This window comes from Leguminivora glycinivorella, chromosome 12 (genome assembly GCF_023078275.1).
Source record: "Leguminivora glycinivorella isolate SPB_JAAS2020 chromosome 12, LegGlyc_1.1, whole genome shotgun sequence".
NCBI classification, from domain to species: Eukaryota; Metazoa; Arthropoda; class Insecta; order Lepidoptera; family Tortricidae; genus Leguminivora; species Leguminivora glycinivorella.
The window spans coordinates 24,079,990-24,095,306 of record NC_062982.1 but is presented as its reverse complement, the minus strand read 5'-3'; the positions used below and the strand labels follow the sequence as shown (position 1 = coordinate 24,095,306).

General features: G+C 47.5%; 2 protein-coding genes across 4 annotated transcripts in view; one reads left to right on the top strand and one right to left on the bottom strand.

The window, feature by feature from the left end:
* The window catches only part of LOC125232137 (fatty acid synthase), a 73,960-nt gene extending 62,629 nt beyond the window's left edge, over positions 1-11,331 (top strand). For all 3 annotated transcript variants that reach the window (XM_048137766.1, XM_048137767.1, XM_048137765.1), the window contains exons 12-23: positions 463-669; positions 1,290-1,488; positions 1,994-2,199; positions 3,231-3,440; positions 3,659-4,401; positions 4,918-5,060; positions 6,089-6,209; positions 6,493-6,692; positions 7,065-7,475; positions 8,279-8,604; positions 8,984-9,379; positions 9,971-11,331. In XM_048137766.1, the coding sequence (XP_047993723.1) occupies positions 463-669; positions 1,290-1,488; positions 1,994-2,199; positions 3,231-3,440; positions 3,659-4,401; positions 4,918-5,060; positions 6,089-6,209; positions 6,493-6,692; positions 7,065-7,475; positions 8,279-8,604; positions 8,984-9,379; positions 9,971-10,330 (3,522 nt within the window). In that variant the 3' untranslated portion in view covers positions 10,331-11,331. The remainder of the gene's footprint in view (positions 1-462; positions 670-1,289; positions 1,489-1,993; positions 2,200-3,230; positions 3,441-3,658; positions 4,402-4,917; positions 5,061-6,088; positions 6,210-6,492; positions 6,693-7,064; positions 7,476-8,278; positions 8,605-8,983; positions 9,380-9,970) is intronic.
* Positions 11,332-13,651: 2,320 nt separating this feature from the next.
* Positions 13,652-14,869, bottom strand: LOC125231786 (TAR DNA-binding protein 43-like). Its single transcript, XM_048137359.1, has one exon. The coding sequence runs from the start codon at positions 14,661-14,663 to the stop codon at positions 13,758-13,760; it is 906 nt and encodes a 301-aa protein (XP_047993316.1). The 5' UTR covers positions 14,664-14,869; the 3' UTR covers positions 13,652-13,757.
* Between the last annotated feature and the right edge of the window lie 448 nt (positions 14,870-15,317).

Genomic DNA, 15,317 nt, shown 5'->3' with positions numbered 1-15,317 from the left:
TGGGCGGCAGTGATAGCTTACCATCGGGCGACCTGTCTGCTCGTTTGCCTCCTATCCCATTAAAAAAACCCCGAAAAGTTAACCGTTTCAGAATTATGACTAGGTAATGATAATCTTGCAATCACTTTCAATCATTATGTCAAACAAAAGGATCCGCAATCAAACACTAGTGGCACCTGTGGAAATTTCATTACAACCCCACACTCGTTTTAAAATTAGAACGAAACCGCTTACACATATAGTGCGAAAAGGGTTTCCTTCGTATTTATCATGCTAGTTCAATCAATCTCAGTACATCTTGTACTGAGACTGACTGAAATAGCATGACACGTTCATACGTGTCCGTAACAATACGAAGGTAATTCTTTTCACACTACATCAGTATTATGGGGAGCTGAATTCATCCGTGATTTTTCCTTTAGCTGTTAAGGTCCTACAGATTTTCTAATGTTATTTTTCCAGGTGACGAAGAAAGACGCCACCAGCGGTATTGAAACCGACTGCCACGTAGTACTAGGAGCGGACGTGTTGTCGCGTCACGGCGCCGCGATGCTGTCGGCTTTAGCCGCGGCCACCGGCCCGGCCGGCTTCGTGCTGCTGGAGGAGCCCGCGCGCGCCCTGGACGACGCCGCCGCGCAAGCTGTGCTCACGCAGGCTGGACTCACGCTGGTACGTATTTTATACTTCTGACACTCTGAAGGAGACAAGACGGAACAAAATACCTACTGGCTTGTAGTAAAGTGCAAAAATATGTATAATAGAAACCCCCAAGCCACGAAAAGGTTTCCGTGACCATTTGTCTCCGTGCGCGATACTTTCGTATAGTGGTTAACGGCCATAAATAAAGCAGTAGTAGTCAGCTGACACTGTGTTGGTGCAGGGTTCAAGATTGCTAGCCACGGAAACACGTAAAAAAATAACAGAAGTATGAAACGAGGCGATGACTGATTTTTTGTTGTCGTGGCTAGCATTCCTGAACCCACCTATGAAATAGCTGACTTTTACGAAGATTTATTATTTCTACTCGTTAAGTATTCTACATATTGTCGCATGGCAAGCGACAATCAATCAAGATAATCACCCATAATTTCGCCTAGTCCGCGCTCTAAAGCATTTTAGTTGAGTTAAGGCTCCAAAATGTCTGTAGTTTAAGTCGACATTTGTCGATCTATATAAGGAGGTATACTGCTATACTTTTCTTCAAAACCTGTGCAGAATCGCTTCGTACGAACCTCATACACTTCATGAACGTTTAGTTATGTTAGTAAACATTCGTGTTTACCCCACAGGTGTCCCGCGCGCGCGCCGCGTCCTGCGAGTACGTGCTCCTGCGCCGCGAGCCCGCCGTGCCGGCCACCAAGCTCACCATCGAGGCGCGCGACGACGACTACGCGTGGGTCGAGACCCTCAAGGACGCCATGAAGCGCGCCGAGACCGAGGACATAAGAATATATGTCTGGTCGCGCGACGCCGGCTCCGGCGTGCAAGGTATATAGTCATTTTAACTATAAACTCACGTGAGACTAACATATTTAAAAATATGCTACTCACGTGTTAAGTCGATATAACGCTCGACATGTTTCAATCCATTTCCGAAGATCTTTTTAAATAGTACTCGTAGCGACCCCGCCTTTACTCGTCGCGAGCGCGGCGCAGACTGCGGGCGCATACCATGCGCGCGCGGCTACTGAGTAGAGGCAGGGTCGCTACTGAAATGAATCGAAACATGTCGAGCGTTATATCGACTTAACACGTGAGTAATCCGTTTAAAATATTTTTAAATAGATGTAAAGTACCCATTTAATAACAGACTGAGATTTATATATTATACTTTCATACTTTATTAATCTTATATCTTTTTCTTCTGTAACAATTTGATATGTTTCTCTGAAGAAGAACGACATATTAGTATAATATAATGTATTGAAATGAAACTTCTATAGCCTCTAGGGAGTCAGACGATTACACAACTCACGTAAATAAAATTGTTCAGGGCTCGCCACATGTCTCCGACGCGAAGCGGGAGGAGACAAGGTCCGCATGTACTACCTCCCGGGGGCCAAGGAGGCGTTCAGCCCCGACGCGGCGGCGTACAAGACGCAAGTGCAGAAGGACCTCGCCTTCAACGTGCTGCGCTCCGGCGTGTGGGGCTGCTTCCGCCATCTGCTGCTCGACGACACCACCGAGGCGCAGCTGCAGGTATGTGCCGAACTTATATTTCATTCAATCGGGGGGGCTGAGGCGCCGCCTGCAGGAGGGGTCTCTACCCCGGCTCCGGGTCGTTCCTGGCGCAAAGGTTGTCCATCGCGGTTCAGCGCGCAAACGCAGCAAGCGTGATGGGTACCTTTGCGTCAGGAGTGATGCGGGGCGGGCTACTTGACTAGCATAATTAGGAATATTTAGTTAAGGTTTACTTTTTATTTTGTTTTAATTTAATATACGACCGGTCTGGCGCAGTCGGTAGTGACCCTGCCTGCTACGCCGCGGTCCCGGGTTCGAATCCCGGTAAGGGCATTTATTTGTGTGATGGGCACAGATATTTGTTCCTGAGTCATGGATGTTTTTTATGTATATAAGTATTTATATATTATATATATCGTTGTCTGAGTACCCACAACACAAGCCTTCTTGAGCTTACCGTGGGCCTCAGTCAATCTGTGTAAGAATGTCCTATATTTATTTATTATTATTATTTATAAGCAATAATAATGTAATGTATATTGTAAAATGATTGTCAATCTAGAAATTATATATTGATAAAAAAATAGTAATTAAATTTCATTAAAAAAAAAAACTGAAGCATTTTTTCGCCAAAGTGAACACAGTTTCTTGGCGAATAGTGAGCTCAAATTTATTCCACATAAATTATAACACACTTATTTGTAACTACTTACTGTTATGTGCAAAAAATATTTCGAAACAGTCTCTACGAAGTAGGTAGTAATTAGTAAATTCACCATCTTCCTAAAGTTGCCTCGGAATTTTGCTATAGCTCTCTTAAAAATTTGATATACTCGATAATATTCCCTCATATCGCTGAATAACTAAAGTATAAATAACTTTTATCCCATACATATTTAAATTCCAACAATTCATTAATTAAATTGGGGTTCAAATGCTAAGTGCGATTACACATTTTCCGATCCGACTATCGGATGTAGGACCGATTAAAGGCGCTCTAAAGCTACCAACACTCGTGACAGTATAGTTAACCGTGACATTCCCCTTAGGTGGAGCACGCGTACGTGAACACGCTGACCCGCGGCGACCTGTCCTCGCTGCGCTGGATCGAGAGCGACCTGCGCCACGCGTCCTCCGCGCCGCCGCGGCCGCACACCGACCTGTGCCGCGTGTACTACGCGCCGCTCAACTTCCGGGACATCATGCTCGCCACCGGCAAGCTGCCGCCCGACGCGCTGCCCGGAGACCTCGCCGGACAGGTATGTCTACACACTTCTCTCTTCCCGTAGCTGAATCGAAGCAACCCCACGCTGACTTCAGACGGCGACATTAGGCGTTCCATTGGATATAACTACCGCCTGATGTGATCCTTTGCGTGTCAATATAAACTTATAAGAAATATAATTGATTGATTTTAAAACGCTGAAAGTTTTTGCACACAGTCAAGCTCGTTCTAAGGTGAACGTTTCCTCCGCAGGAATGTATCCTCGGGCTGGAGTTCAGCGGGCGGTCGTCGAGCGGCAAGCGCGTGATGGGCATGGTGGCCGCCAAGGGGCTCGCCACCACCGTCATGGCCGACGAGGGCTTCATGTGGGAGGTGCCGAAGGAATGGTCGCTAGAAGAGGCCGCGACTGTACCTGTAGCCTACGCCACCGCGTACTACGCTCTCTCTGTCCGTGGGCGCATGCGTAAAGGAGAAGCCGTGCTCATACACGCGGGTACCGGTGGTGTAGGTCAAGCGGCGATCGCTATAGCGCTACACGCCGGTTGCACCGTGTTCACGACAGTCGGAACCCCGGACAAGCGCGCATTCCTCCGCGAGCGCTTCCCGCAACTACCCGAAGCCAACATCGGCAACTCTCGCGACTGCTCGTTCGAGCAGCTGGTACTCCGCAGGACCCGCGGGCGCGGCGTGGACCTGGTGCTGAACTCGCTGGCGGGCGACAAGCTGCAGGCGTCGCTGCGCTGCCTGGCGGTGGGCGGGCGCTTCCTGGAGATCGGCAAGCTGGACCTGAGCGCCAACAGCGCGCTGGGCATGGCCGTGCTGCTGAAGAACACCACGGTGCACGGCATCCTGCTGGACGCGCTGTTCGACGCGCGCGGCGACCACCCCGAGAAGGCGGAGGTCGTGCGGTGTGTGACGGAGGGCATGCGCGCCGGCGCCGTGCGCCCGCTGCCCGCCACCGTCTACGCCGACTCGCAGCTCGAGCAGGCCTTCCGGTGAGTCTCCGAACCGAACATCATATACTTTACTTTTCCTAATAGAATGTTAATACTTTTATGGCCAACATTTTCTTGTTTGATAAAAGAAACTTGATACTGAATACTTTTCCGGCGAAAACTTGTTATAACCTAACCAGATAATTAAAATTTTGAAAAAACCCCCGACCGCGACATAGTGGACCGATTTTCATGAAACATGTCTAATAAAAAAAATAAAAAAATAAACGCCGATAAAGAATTCACATCGGTCTTTGGAAAGAGCACATAAGCAAGAAAGAGACAACGCTCTATGAAGACGAAAAACCAATATGCCTTCTTTATCGCCGTTTACTGTGCTGTGCATGTTATTCTTTCTCAATATAATTTGAAATTACAATGTTTTTCGTCGTCTTTTGAACTTCTATAATCCGTCCTCGCAAAACGCTGTGTGTTTCGACAATAGCTGACGGTAGCAAACTGTAGTCAACCCGCTTTGTGACATTACCAGTATTTGAGTGAACATTAATTCCGCAGGTTCATGGCGACAGGCAAGCACATCGGCAAGGTGCTGATCCGCGTGCGCGAGGAGGAGGCCGGCAACAAGCCCGCGCCCGCCCGGCTGCTGTCCGCCATGCCGCGCACTTACATGCACCCCGCCAAGAGCTACGTGCTCGTCGGTATGTACCTATTTCACTTTTCCAATTAACTCACAAGGACCCGCAAAAATTTTATAAAAGTGTGGACTTCATAGGAACTTTTTGTTTTATAAAACACTAGCTTTTGCCTGCTGCTTTGCTCGCATTAGAAAGGGACAAAAAGTAGCCTATATCACTCTCCATCCCTTCAACTATCTCCACCTAAAAAATCACGTCAATTTATCGCTACGTTTAGCCGTGAAAGACGGACAAACAAACAGACACACACACTTTCCCATTTATAATATTAGTATGGATATATAATAATATAATATAATAAATTCTTTATTTCGAGTAACAGTATGACTCATAGTATTATGGTTAGTCTGCACTTAAGAGCTATGTTAGTACTTATTTTATTTACATTAATACTAGACTACTAGGGCAATGTTTCTAGGAGCACGTAATTAGTGGTTAAACATAATACGTACTTCTAGAAACATGCAAGTCCTCACAATGCCTTAAATATGGACAGTCCAACCTCTCGGCTATCAAACACATGAGGGGGTTGGGGCGTAGTCACCGATATAAGAACGTAGTCACCGATTTACGTGTATTAACAGTTATGATCAATTAATCAGTAATTTCCCGTTTGATGAGTTAAGAATTTCACCATCTCCTTGCCTCGTCTGGGTATCGTTGATGCGACTGTAGTGTAGGGTATGGGTTCAATGAGAAGGCACACTCAATGACAGATGGCGCCACCTTATTCATCCATTGCATAGATAAAACATTTTATACATGAGAGCGAGATATTTTTATCTCTCTCACATGACAGAACGACAGTGACATGCTTAGGCACTTGCACAGGCGCCGCCTGGCGGGATAAAATGTCAGTGAGCCTCCTCATTGTGAAGTGGGGGATGGGCTAGCAAGCCAGTGCAATATCAATTTCTTTTTCTTTCAAACCTCTGAAACTTGAGCATTTTCATATGCCTGCCCCTTTTAGTCCCTTTTGGGAATACAGACATGAGTTTACGTATGTGTAACGAGTAATATTCGTGCGACAGGTGGTCTGGGCGGCTTCGGTCTGGAGCTAGGCGAGTGGCTCGTCAAGAACGGCGCGCGCACGCTCGTCTTCAACTCGCGCAGTGGCGTGCGTACTGGCTACCAAGCTTGGTGCATCCGCAGGTACGCACCGTTTTCAATTTTAACTATTTCAGCTGTCTTTTCAGATATCTCTGCAGAATTTTGTCACCCCCCTTCTTCCCGCGGGTATCGTGAAAGTATGGGCGATGAGCTGCTAGCAGTCTGTCACTGCAATTTCAAAATATCGTTTTCTTTTAACCTCTTAATTACTGGCACTGAAGCTCGAGCAATAACACGTGTTCTACCTTGCCTGCTTGAGAATACAGGCGTATGCTCTATGCTGATTGCTCAGTGTGAGACTTTAATAATATATTTTGTTCCCCAGATGGCGCGAGAAGGGCATCAAAGTGCTGGTGTCGACCGCCGACGCCACCACGGAAGCCGGCGCCCGCGCGCTCCTGAAGGAGGCCGCGGCCGCCGCGCCGGTCGGGGGCATCTTCAACCTGGCCGCCGTGCTGCGGGACGCCTTCCTGGAGAACCAGACCCCGGAGGACTTCCGCATCTGCGCTAAACCTAAGATTGACGGTTAGTACCAGAACTTGCACTTAGATGACGTAAGAAGGGCTTCAAAGTGGTGCGCCTGTCGGGGGCATCTTCAATCTGGCTGCAATGCTGCGTGACGCATTTCTGGAGAACCACACCTCGGAGGACTTCCACATCTGCGCCAAGCCCAAGATTGATGGTTAGTACTAAAACACAAATATAGATGGCGTGAGAAATGCGAAGAGCTGGAATCGCTGGAATGATCGAAACGGTATCGTTTAGGATCCGTTCTGTTTATTTTTTGTCAAGTTCTTAAATTCATTCTGCATTCGTCCCCCATTCTTTATTGGTCACTTTTTAAATTGTTTTCATTATGATCGTATTGTATTTATTAAAGTTGAATTGTTCCCTCAGGTACCCGCGCGCTGGACGTGGCGTCCCGCGAGCTGGCGCCCGAGCTGGAGCACTTCGTGGCGTTCTCGTCCGTGTCGTGCGGGCGCGGCAACGCCGGCCAGACCAACTACGGGCTCGCCAACAGCGCCATGGAGCGCCTGTGCGAGCGCCGCCAGGCCCACGGGCTCCCGGCGCTCGCCGTGCAGTGGGGCGCCATCGGCGACGTGGGGCTCATCATGACGGCCATGCACGGCAGCGAGGACACGGAGGTGGGAGGCACCATGCCGCAGCGCATCGCCAGCTGTCTGACCACGCTGGGCACGCTGCTGGCGCTGCCGCACGCGGTGGCCTCCTCGGTCGTGTTGGCCGACAAGAGGAGAGCGCAGGACAAGCCTACGCAGGACCTCGTGCAGGCTGTGGCTAATATCCTTGGTACGTATATTATTATGTGCATATATTATATTTTGACGTAACAACGTCTAATAACTCCGCAAGCGAGAGCGCGGCACGGTTGTCCTTGTCACGTCAAACTACCGTCCGTAAATCGACTTTACAGACAACTATTTTTTTTAATGAAATATTCTGGGATATAGCCAAATACTATATACTATAATACGTGCAGCTTCTGACGTTTCCCATACAATTGAGCGGCAACAATTTTACTAGCGCCATCTAGCGGTTTGAGTTGATCAAAGTAGTTGTTCAGACTTTTATTTGAGTAAATTAAAATAGAAAATGCTATTACTTGATCTACTTTAACATTTTTAGACGGAATAAAACAAAAAAATAAGAATTTGTAATTTTTTTAAATTTTATGCTGTATGAAACTAAACTATTTTGATCAACTCATGCCGCTAGGAGCGCTAGTGTGCCTGTTGCCAACTTTGGCACCGAGCTGCACGTATTAACTCGTAGAGTTTACATAGTATTTGATATAGCTAATCATGTGTAAACAACGGTCGGCAAAATTCTCGAAATGTCGAAATACTTCGACAAGAATATGTATCGCTCTAATCATCATCCTCCTTGCGTTATCCAGGCATACGCTATCGCTCTTATCTCTTTAGAAAATCGAAGCATTGTCTCGAGAACCTACATTTTAAGCTTTAGTGTTAACAATATTGTGCGTCGCCGCGGTGATTGTGAATGACGCAGATAATGAAATGTAGACTATCGCGAGAAGCCCTTTATTTAATCTTTTTTGCAAAAATTCTCACAATTCCATTCACTTCCAGGCATCAAGGACCCGAGCAAGGTCTCCGAAACCGCGAACCTGGCCGAACTCGGCATGGACTCCCTCATGGGCGCCGAGATCAAGCAGACGCTCGAGCGCGGCTACGACGTCCTCCTGGGCGTGCAAGAGATCCGCGCGCTCACGTTCGCCAAGCTGCGCGACATGGGCGGCGACTCCGGCGCCGCGGAGCCCCCGGCCGGCGGCGCCCCGGCCCCCACAGACGAGCTGGTGCAGTTCGCGAGCTTCGGCGAGCTCATGCCCAAGCAGGTGCTCGTCAAGCTGCCGTCGCAGCCGCCCGCCAGCGCCGACGACAAGCCGATATTCATGGTGAGTTTGGATGATGGGATGGTATTATGTACATTTTGTTTGAAGGTAAATTTTGAATGGAGTAAAAAATGCGAAAGCTGTTAGTGTTAATGTACCTAGTGAACTCGTTTATCTAAGAGTATCTAGCTAGACAATAAATATGAAACCATAAGTAACATGTAATATGTAGAACATCCAAAGAACATCATTCGATATGGATACGCGGATCTCCTGATTGTTGTACTCCGATTACTTTTCATCATTCTCCGGATGTAGTACGTAGATGATCGTACAAATAGTTTGATGGTTACGACGGATTTCATTTATACGGATTCGGATCGGACGTAGTGCGAAACCATAATTTTTAAACCAATTGTCTTAACCATGTTTTTTGTGTCAGGTGCACCCGATCGAAGGCGTGGTGGACCTGCTGCGCGGCGTGGCGGCCAACGTGAAGGGCACGGTGTACGGGCTGCAGTGCGCCGCGTCCGCGCCGCTCGACGACATGGCGGCGCTCGCGCGCTTCTACGTCAAGCACGTGCGCACCGCGCAACCGCAACCCCCCTACACTTTGCTAGGCTACTCCTTCGGCGCCGGCGTGGCTTTCGAGATGGCGTTACAGCTGGAGAAGGAAGGCTGTGCGACGCGCCTGGTGCTCGTGGACGGGTCGCCGGCGTTCGTGGCGACGCACACGACGCGCGGCAAGAAGAAGCGCACCGCGCGGACGCCGCAGTCGGATGAAGCTGACGCGTTGGCGTACTTCGCGCAGGTCTTCCAGGACCTCGACGCGGCTAAGGTAATTGTCTAATGTTTCATTTTATTCTAGCTTTTGCCAGCGGCTTCGCTCGCGTTAACTTTCACCCCCCATTTTAGGAAAGTAGAGTAGGTAATCAAAGGGACAAAAAGCAGCCTATATCACTCTCCGTCCCTTCAACCATCTACACTTAAAAAATTACGTCAAGTCGTGGCTCCGTTTTGCCGTGAAAGACGGATAAACAAACGGACACACACTCCGTCCCATTTATAATATTACTAGCTTTTGCTCGCGGCTTCGCTCGCATTAGAAAGAGACAAAAGTAGCTTATGTCACTCTCCATCCCTTCAATTATCTCCACTTAAAAAGTCACGTCAATTCGTCGCTCCGTTTTGCCGTGAAAGACGGACAAACAAACAGACACACACACTTTCCCATTTATAATATTAGCATGGAAGTATCGATTATAGTGCCAGCTAGTGACTCACTTACTAGTATACAAGTTAAAGCTGGCAACGCTAAACGGTTCGTACGTTCAAGATGTTAGCTAAATTTTATCATTTGAATTCCTTTACAAATAGGACCGACGGATGGCCGTTATCAAGTTTCACTTAGTAGTTTTCCCTCGTACAGGTGGCCGGAGAGCTGGAGAAGCTGCCGAGCTGGGAGGCGCGCGTGGGGCGCGTGACGGAGCTCATCGTGGCGGGCGGCGCGCGCGCGGCGCCGGACGCGCTGCGCGGCGCCGCGCACAGCTTCTACCGCAAGCTCGTGCTCGGCGACCGCTACAAGCCCTCCGCCCGTCTGCGCGCGCCCGTCACGCTCTTCAAGGCGCGCGACAACTACGTGGCGCTCGACGACGACTACGGCCTCCAGGCGGTCTGCGCCGGCGACCTCACCACCGCGCAGCTGGCCGGCACGCACCGCACCATCCTCGCCGGCGACGCCGCCGCGCACATCGCCGCCTACGTCTCCGACCTGCTCGCCCAGCACTAGCCCCCCGTGTCCCCCGCTCCCGTGTCGCTCACGGTCGGAGCGACGGACTCGGACTTTTATAGAATATTTAATTTAACGATCTTGTGACCCAAGATTAGACGTAGTGTAAATATTACCGGATTTCGCGAATCTCTTTGAGAGTCTTTTTTATAATTGGTGAACTTTTATCGCTCGAGACGAGCGCGGCGGCGCCCGCGGCTTCTATACGAAGCGCGGGCGCCCCTTTATCTTCTACTTGACAGGTATTTTTTGTAAGCCTCTCTATTTAGTACCTCGGGGTATATTTAGTACATATTTACATGTGTCCATGTAAAATAGTTAGTTTTATAAGTGATTGTATTTATTTGGTCCGTTACTCGAATGTCTAAACTTTTCTTATAACAAAATTTCAACACTGAATTCATTACGATGTAATATGAAACCAAAGATATAAAAGCACTAAAATAGATCTGCCGTAATGATACAACACTATTAAGATGTGATGTTATTTATTTATATTGGGCGTATATAGTTAATATAATCATGAGTCAAATACTTGTACATTCCTAATGCAGACGGCCTGATTATGCTAGTTTACGAGAAAGCTAAGCTAAATGTCTGTTACTCGGGTTTGACTCGGTAATGGAGGGTTCAAAAATACACGCTTTAAGCTAGAAACATTATAAAATGTGTAAGAACGGATAAAAAAAGACCGCTTCGTAAAAATAATTCATACATTTTTTTAAATTGTAAATGTGATGCAAACTTACGTTTTGTAACGAATTTTTGAGTTTCGAACAAGAATTATAAATAATTTCAAGTCCAAAACTGGGTGTAAGACAGCTGTGATGTTTGTAGCTTAGATCAGGCCGCTGCAGCGCCGGGCGCGCTCCGCGAGCGACCCCGGCGATAGTCTAAGGTAGCGCTAAGTAGTTCCTGTGTATAAGTATGGTTGTTGTGCTAATTTATTTTGTTACTGACTTGGCGCAAGCGCTCTGTGATTAAACGTGCATTATTTTTCACCTTGGTTTTTATTTTACCATTCTCCTTGACATACGTGGTGTATTTGATAATGGGTCCGTTAGGTTAGGACAGCTACCCATCCCAGCTAAGGGCAAACAGTCTTGGAAATCCTCTCGATTTCAAAATAATGGTGATTCGTGTTACTGACATATTTTGGAAAAACATACTGTAGGTAGGTAGGCACATGCCCAAAAAGGTATGTAATTATAAACGAAAAAGATAAACTACCATACTAACCACCATACTACCATACTAACTACCATAATAGCACAGAATACATATTAGTACAAGTACAGAAAGCCCTCTCCAAAAACCTGTTTAAAGAAATAACGACTCATGCTACGATACTATTAAGTTCAAATTCCGACCGCGCAACGCTAAATGCCTATAATTATATTAGGGCCCCCACAGACGGGAGACAAAACTGTTTTGTCTCCGTCGCTCGGTCTATGGGCTAGTATGAAGGTGCGCAGACGAGGCGACGCAACTTTTCATACAAATACGAAAGTCGCCGAGCAACTTTGTCGCCCGTGTGCGCGCACCCTTAAAGTAGAAGTACGCTTTCTTTCTATCGCGTAACTCGTACCTTTTCTGACCATATAGGGTTGTCTCCTTTTAAAAAATAATATAATCTTAATATTTAATTCCTACCTTTTTTATATTGCTCTACTTAAGCTCGAAAAATCCTAAGATATGTCTTAGTGGTATGTAGGTTTAATTCTAATAAATTCGCGTGTAACTAAGGCGTACTTACTTACATAAGTACATAAGTAGGTTCTAATGTGTATGTAGGTTTATTTATTGTATTTGTGTATGTTTATTTTATAATGGTAGGTATCGACTTGTATTTAATCATTACAATCTCATACTGGCTTTATAATCTTGTGCACCAAACTAACTATCTCTGTTTTGCCCAATGGTTGACTGGTATATAGAGAATGCCTTAAGGCGTTAAGTCCGCCATTTGTACTTTTTATAGAAAATTTGTGCAATAAAGTTTAAATAGAGGTAAATAAGTACCTTAATTGAAACAGGCCTGATATGATATTACCTACTCAAAGGCCTTGAATAATTCCACCCTTTAGTTATTTTTGTAAACAAATGAGGTTTCGAATAGTACGATCACGATAAAATATCAATTCTGTGACAGCGGTCGAATCACTACTATACGTAGGTATGCGACGAACAACGCTCACGCGTGCGTCACTGCTCGCCCCTACTGATTTGCCCCTCGCGAGGGGACTTACAGTTCGATACCTACACGCGCGAGTGGGACAGGCCTGCTAATAGTTGTATGGCTACGACAGATCTTATTTTCACGGATTCGGATCGGGCGTAGTGTGAAACCGCTCTAACAGTAGCTAGACATGCTGCGCTGACCCCAAGTAATTGGGATAGGGCAAGCAAATGGTGATGATGTTCTAAAAGACAGTTGGTTGGATTAGAGACAGGTATAAGGTTCTTTAAATTCAAGGGCTGAAGCTACAAAACAAAGTTGAGTTATGGTAAACATAGTGACCCTACAAATTAAGGACGTAGCGATAATAGTGGCATGATGTTGTTGTTGCAGTCCTAAGGCACAGTATAATAAAGAGTACTATCGTACAGTATGGCCACTCCCGCTCCCCGCTGAAAGTGCCGCCCACCCCCTCGGTTACCGCCTGTCAAAAACGCGAACAGTCGACCTGTCATATTTCACTCATACAAGCATGGTATGCGTTTACCTACACGAGCTTAGACTGTGTGTTAGGAACGCGCCTCTTTCATATATTTTGAATTAATTTCTCTTACACTTCTTAATGTATTTAACTACACTGCCTATCATATAGTAGGTAATAAATATACTTTAATACTCTTATTGTAACTCGATTTTTGTAAATTGGAGAACTATAGGTCTATAATTAATTAAATTTTGGCAATATAGCTAAGTTTACATATGTATATTGTATGACTGTTTGTTCTTTAATAAATTAAAAAAAAAAAAAAAATATTTGATCGCCAGTTTCCGAGGTGTGCCTAAGCACCCCAGAGGTGCCAAGGGCCTTCATAAGTTCGCGCCACGCCTTCCTATCTTCAGCGACCCTCGTAACCTCGCTCCAGCTCAAACCAGCCATCAATAAAGTATGTAAATATCAAAATAATAGTACATTACGATACAAGTGCGAAACGAGTGGAGATAAATTAAATCGACACAAGACACGAATTTCCTTTTCGCACGCCGAGCTTTGCTAATCACATTGCTGATACAGTCCATCCAAAGACAACCAGCACCCAGGGTCTCCACATTTCGAGTAGAAAAACATAAATAAAACAAGCATGGACAACTTCATACTATTTATATTATATTATTTACACATTTCTTTCATATAAAATCTGACAGCAATCAACGAGAAGAGCATGTCCGTGGACAAAGTATGTACAGTGGTCACTCATATTTGAGGTAGGGCTTGGAGTCGAGTGGTGGAGCTTGCGTGGGCGGCGGAGGCCAGGCCTCGCCCACCCAGTTGTAGACCCGCGGCTCCGGCAGCACATTCCAGCCGAGCAAGGCGCCTCGGCCACGCTCACGCTTCGGCGATGCAGTGCTGATGTTCACCGACACGCCTTTGATGATGTGATCCTGCCCGCACAGAGACTGCGCCACCTCCGGGTCCAGGAACGTCACAAAGCTGAATGCGCGAAACGGTTTGGGTACGAACACATCAGTAACCTGGCCAAAGTTAGCAAAGTACTCACGAAGGTCATCAGCCGACAGGGCCTCCGTGCAGCGGCCCACAAACACTTTACGGGGTGCACCGCCACCCCCCTCTTTACTGTTCGGCACGCGCACGTCACACCAGCGTCCGTCTATCAGGTGCCGCCGGCCGAGCGCCCGCAGCTGCGCGCCGTAATCCGCAAACTTGATAAAGCCGAAGCCCTTGCTGAGCCCCGTGGCGGCGTCGCGCTTCACCTGCACCATCAGCAGCTCGCCGAAGGCGGCGAAGTACTCGCGCACCGCCTCCTCGCCCGTCTTCCACGGCAGCCCCAGCACGATGAGGTCGGAGCAGCGCGGCCTCGGCTCGTCGGGCTCGGAGCGCGGCTCGGGGCTGGCGCGGCGCGGGAACGCGCAGAAGTAGCGGTGCGCCGCCCAGCCGCCCGGCGGCGGCGACAGGCGCTGCTCCACCAGGCGCAGCCCGCGCAGGCGGCCGGCGGCGCGGTCGCGGTACTTGAGCCCGCTGGCGCCCGCGAACTGCGCCGCCACGGTGCTGAGCAGCAGCGATCCGTCCTCCTCGGTGGGCAGCTCGATGGGCTCGTCCTGCTCGCCCTCGCTCACCAGCACGTACTCGATCGACATGACGTCGCTGGGCCGCTCCGCCCCGAGCCTCGATGTCTGGCCTCGCTCACACGCCACGCTCGCTCTCGGTCCGGATCCAGCCACAGCTGATCCGCATGTTTACATGCCGTTCCGGTCGCGCCCGTGCTCGAGAGGCTCGGGCTTCTTTAAAGGGCAATTTCGCGACTTTGACTACGCGTATAATTCCTATTGCGTGACGTATGACGTGACGTTTCATGTCAAAAATATTTGCTGCGTTCGGAAATTGGAATCACGCCCTGTTATTTACGTTCGGAAATATGTAAACATGTTCGTTATGTAACGATGTTGATAACGATATAACGATTCATAATATAATAACAATAACGTTATCGTAAATAATACTGACATCAAGGCGTGATTGGCGCGAAGGTATGAAAATTGATTTGATCTTTATTTGACTTAATATTTTAGATGCTATTTAATAAGCATTTTTTTGTCGTTAGTACTTTATTTTAACGTACACTTTAAAAAACCAGTTAGTTTAGAATCTTAGTTCACTGGACTTAAATTGGTGCAAGTTATAAGTAGTCTTCCTAAATAAAGTTATAATATTGATTAATGGAGTCATGATAGCATACATATAATTAAAACATATACCGGACCGCCTTTCGGCCTAATGAACCAATTCAAATT

Excerpts from the sequence above, each read along its gene's own strand:
- LOC125231786 (XM_048137359.1), bottom strand. The coding sequence starts at position 14,663 with ATGTCGATCGAGTACGTGCTGGTGAGCGAGGGCGAGCAGGACGAGCCC.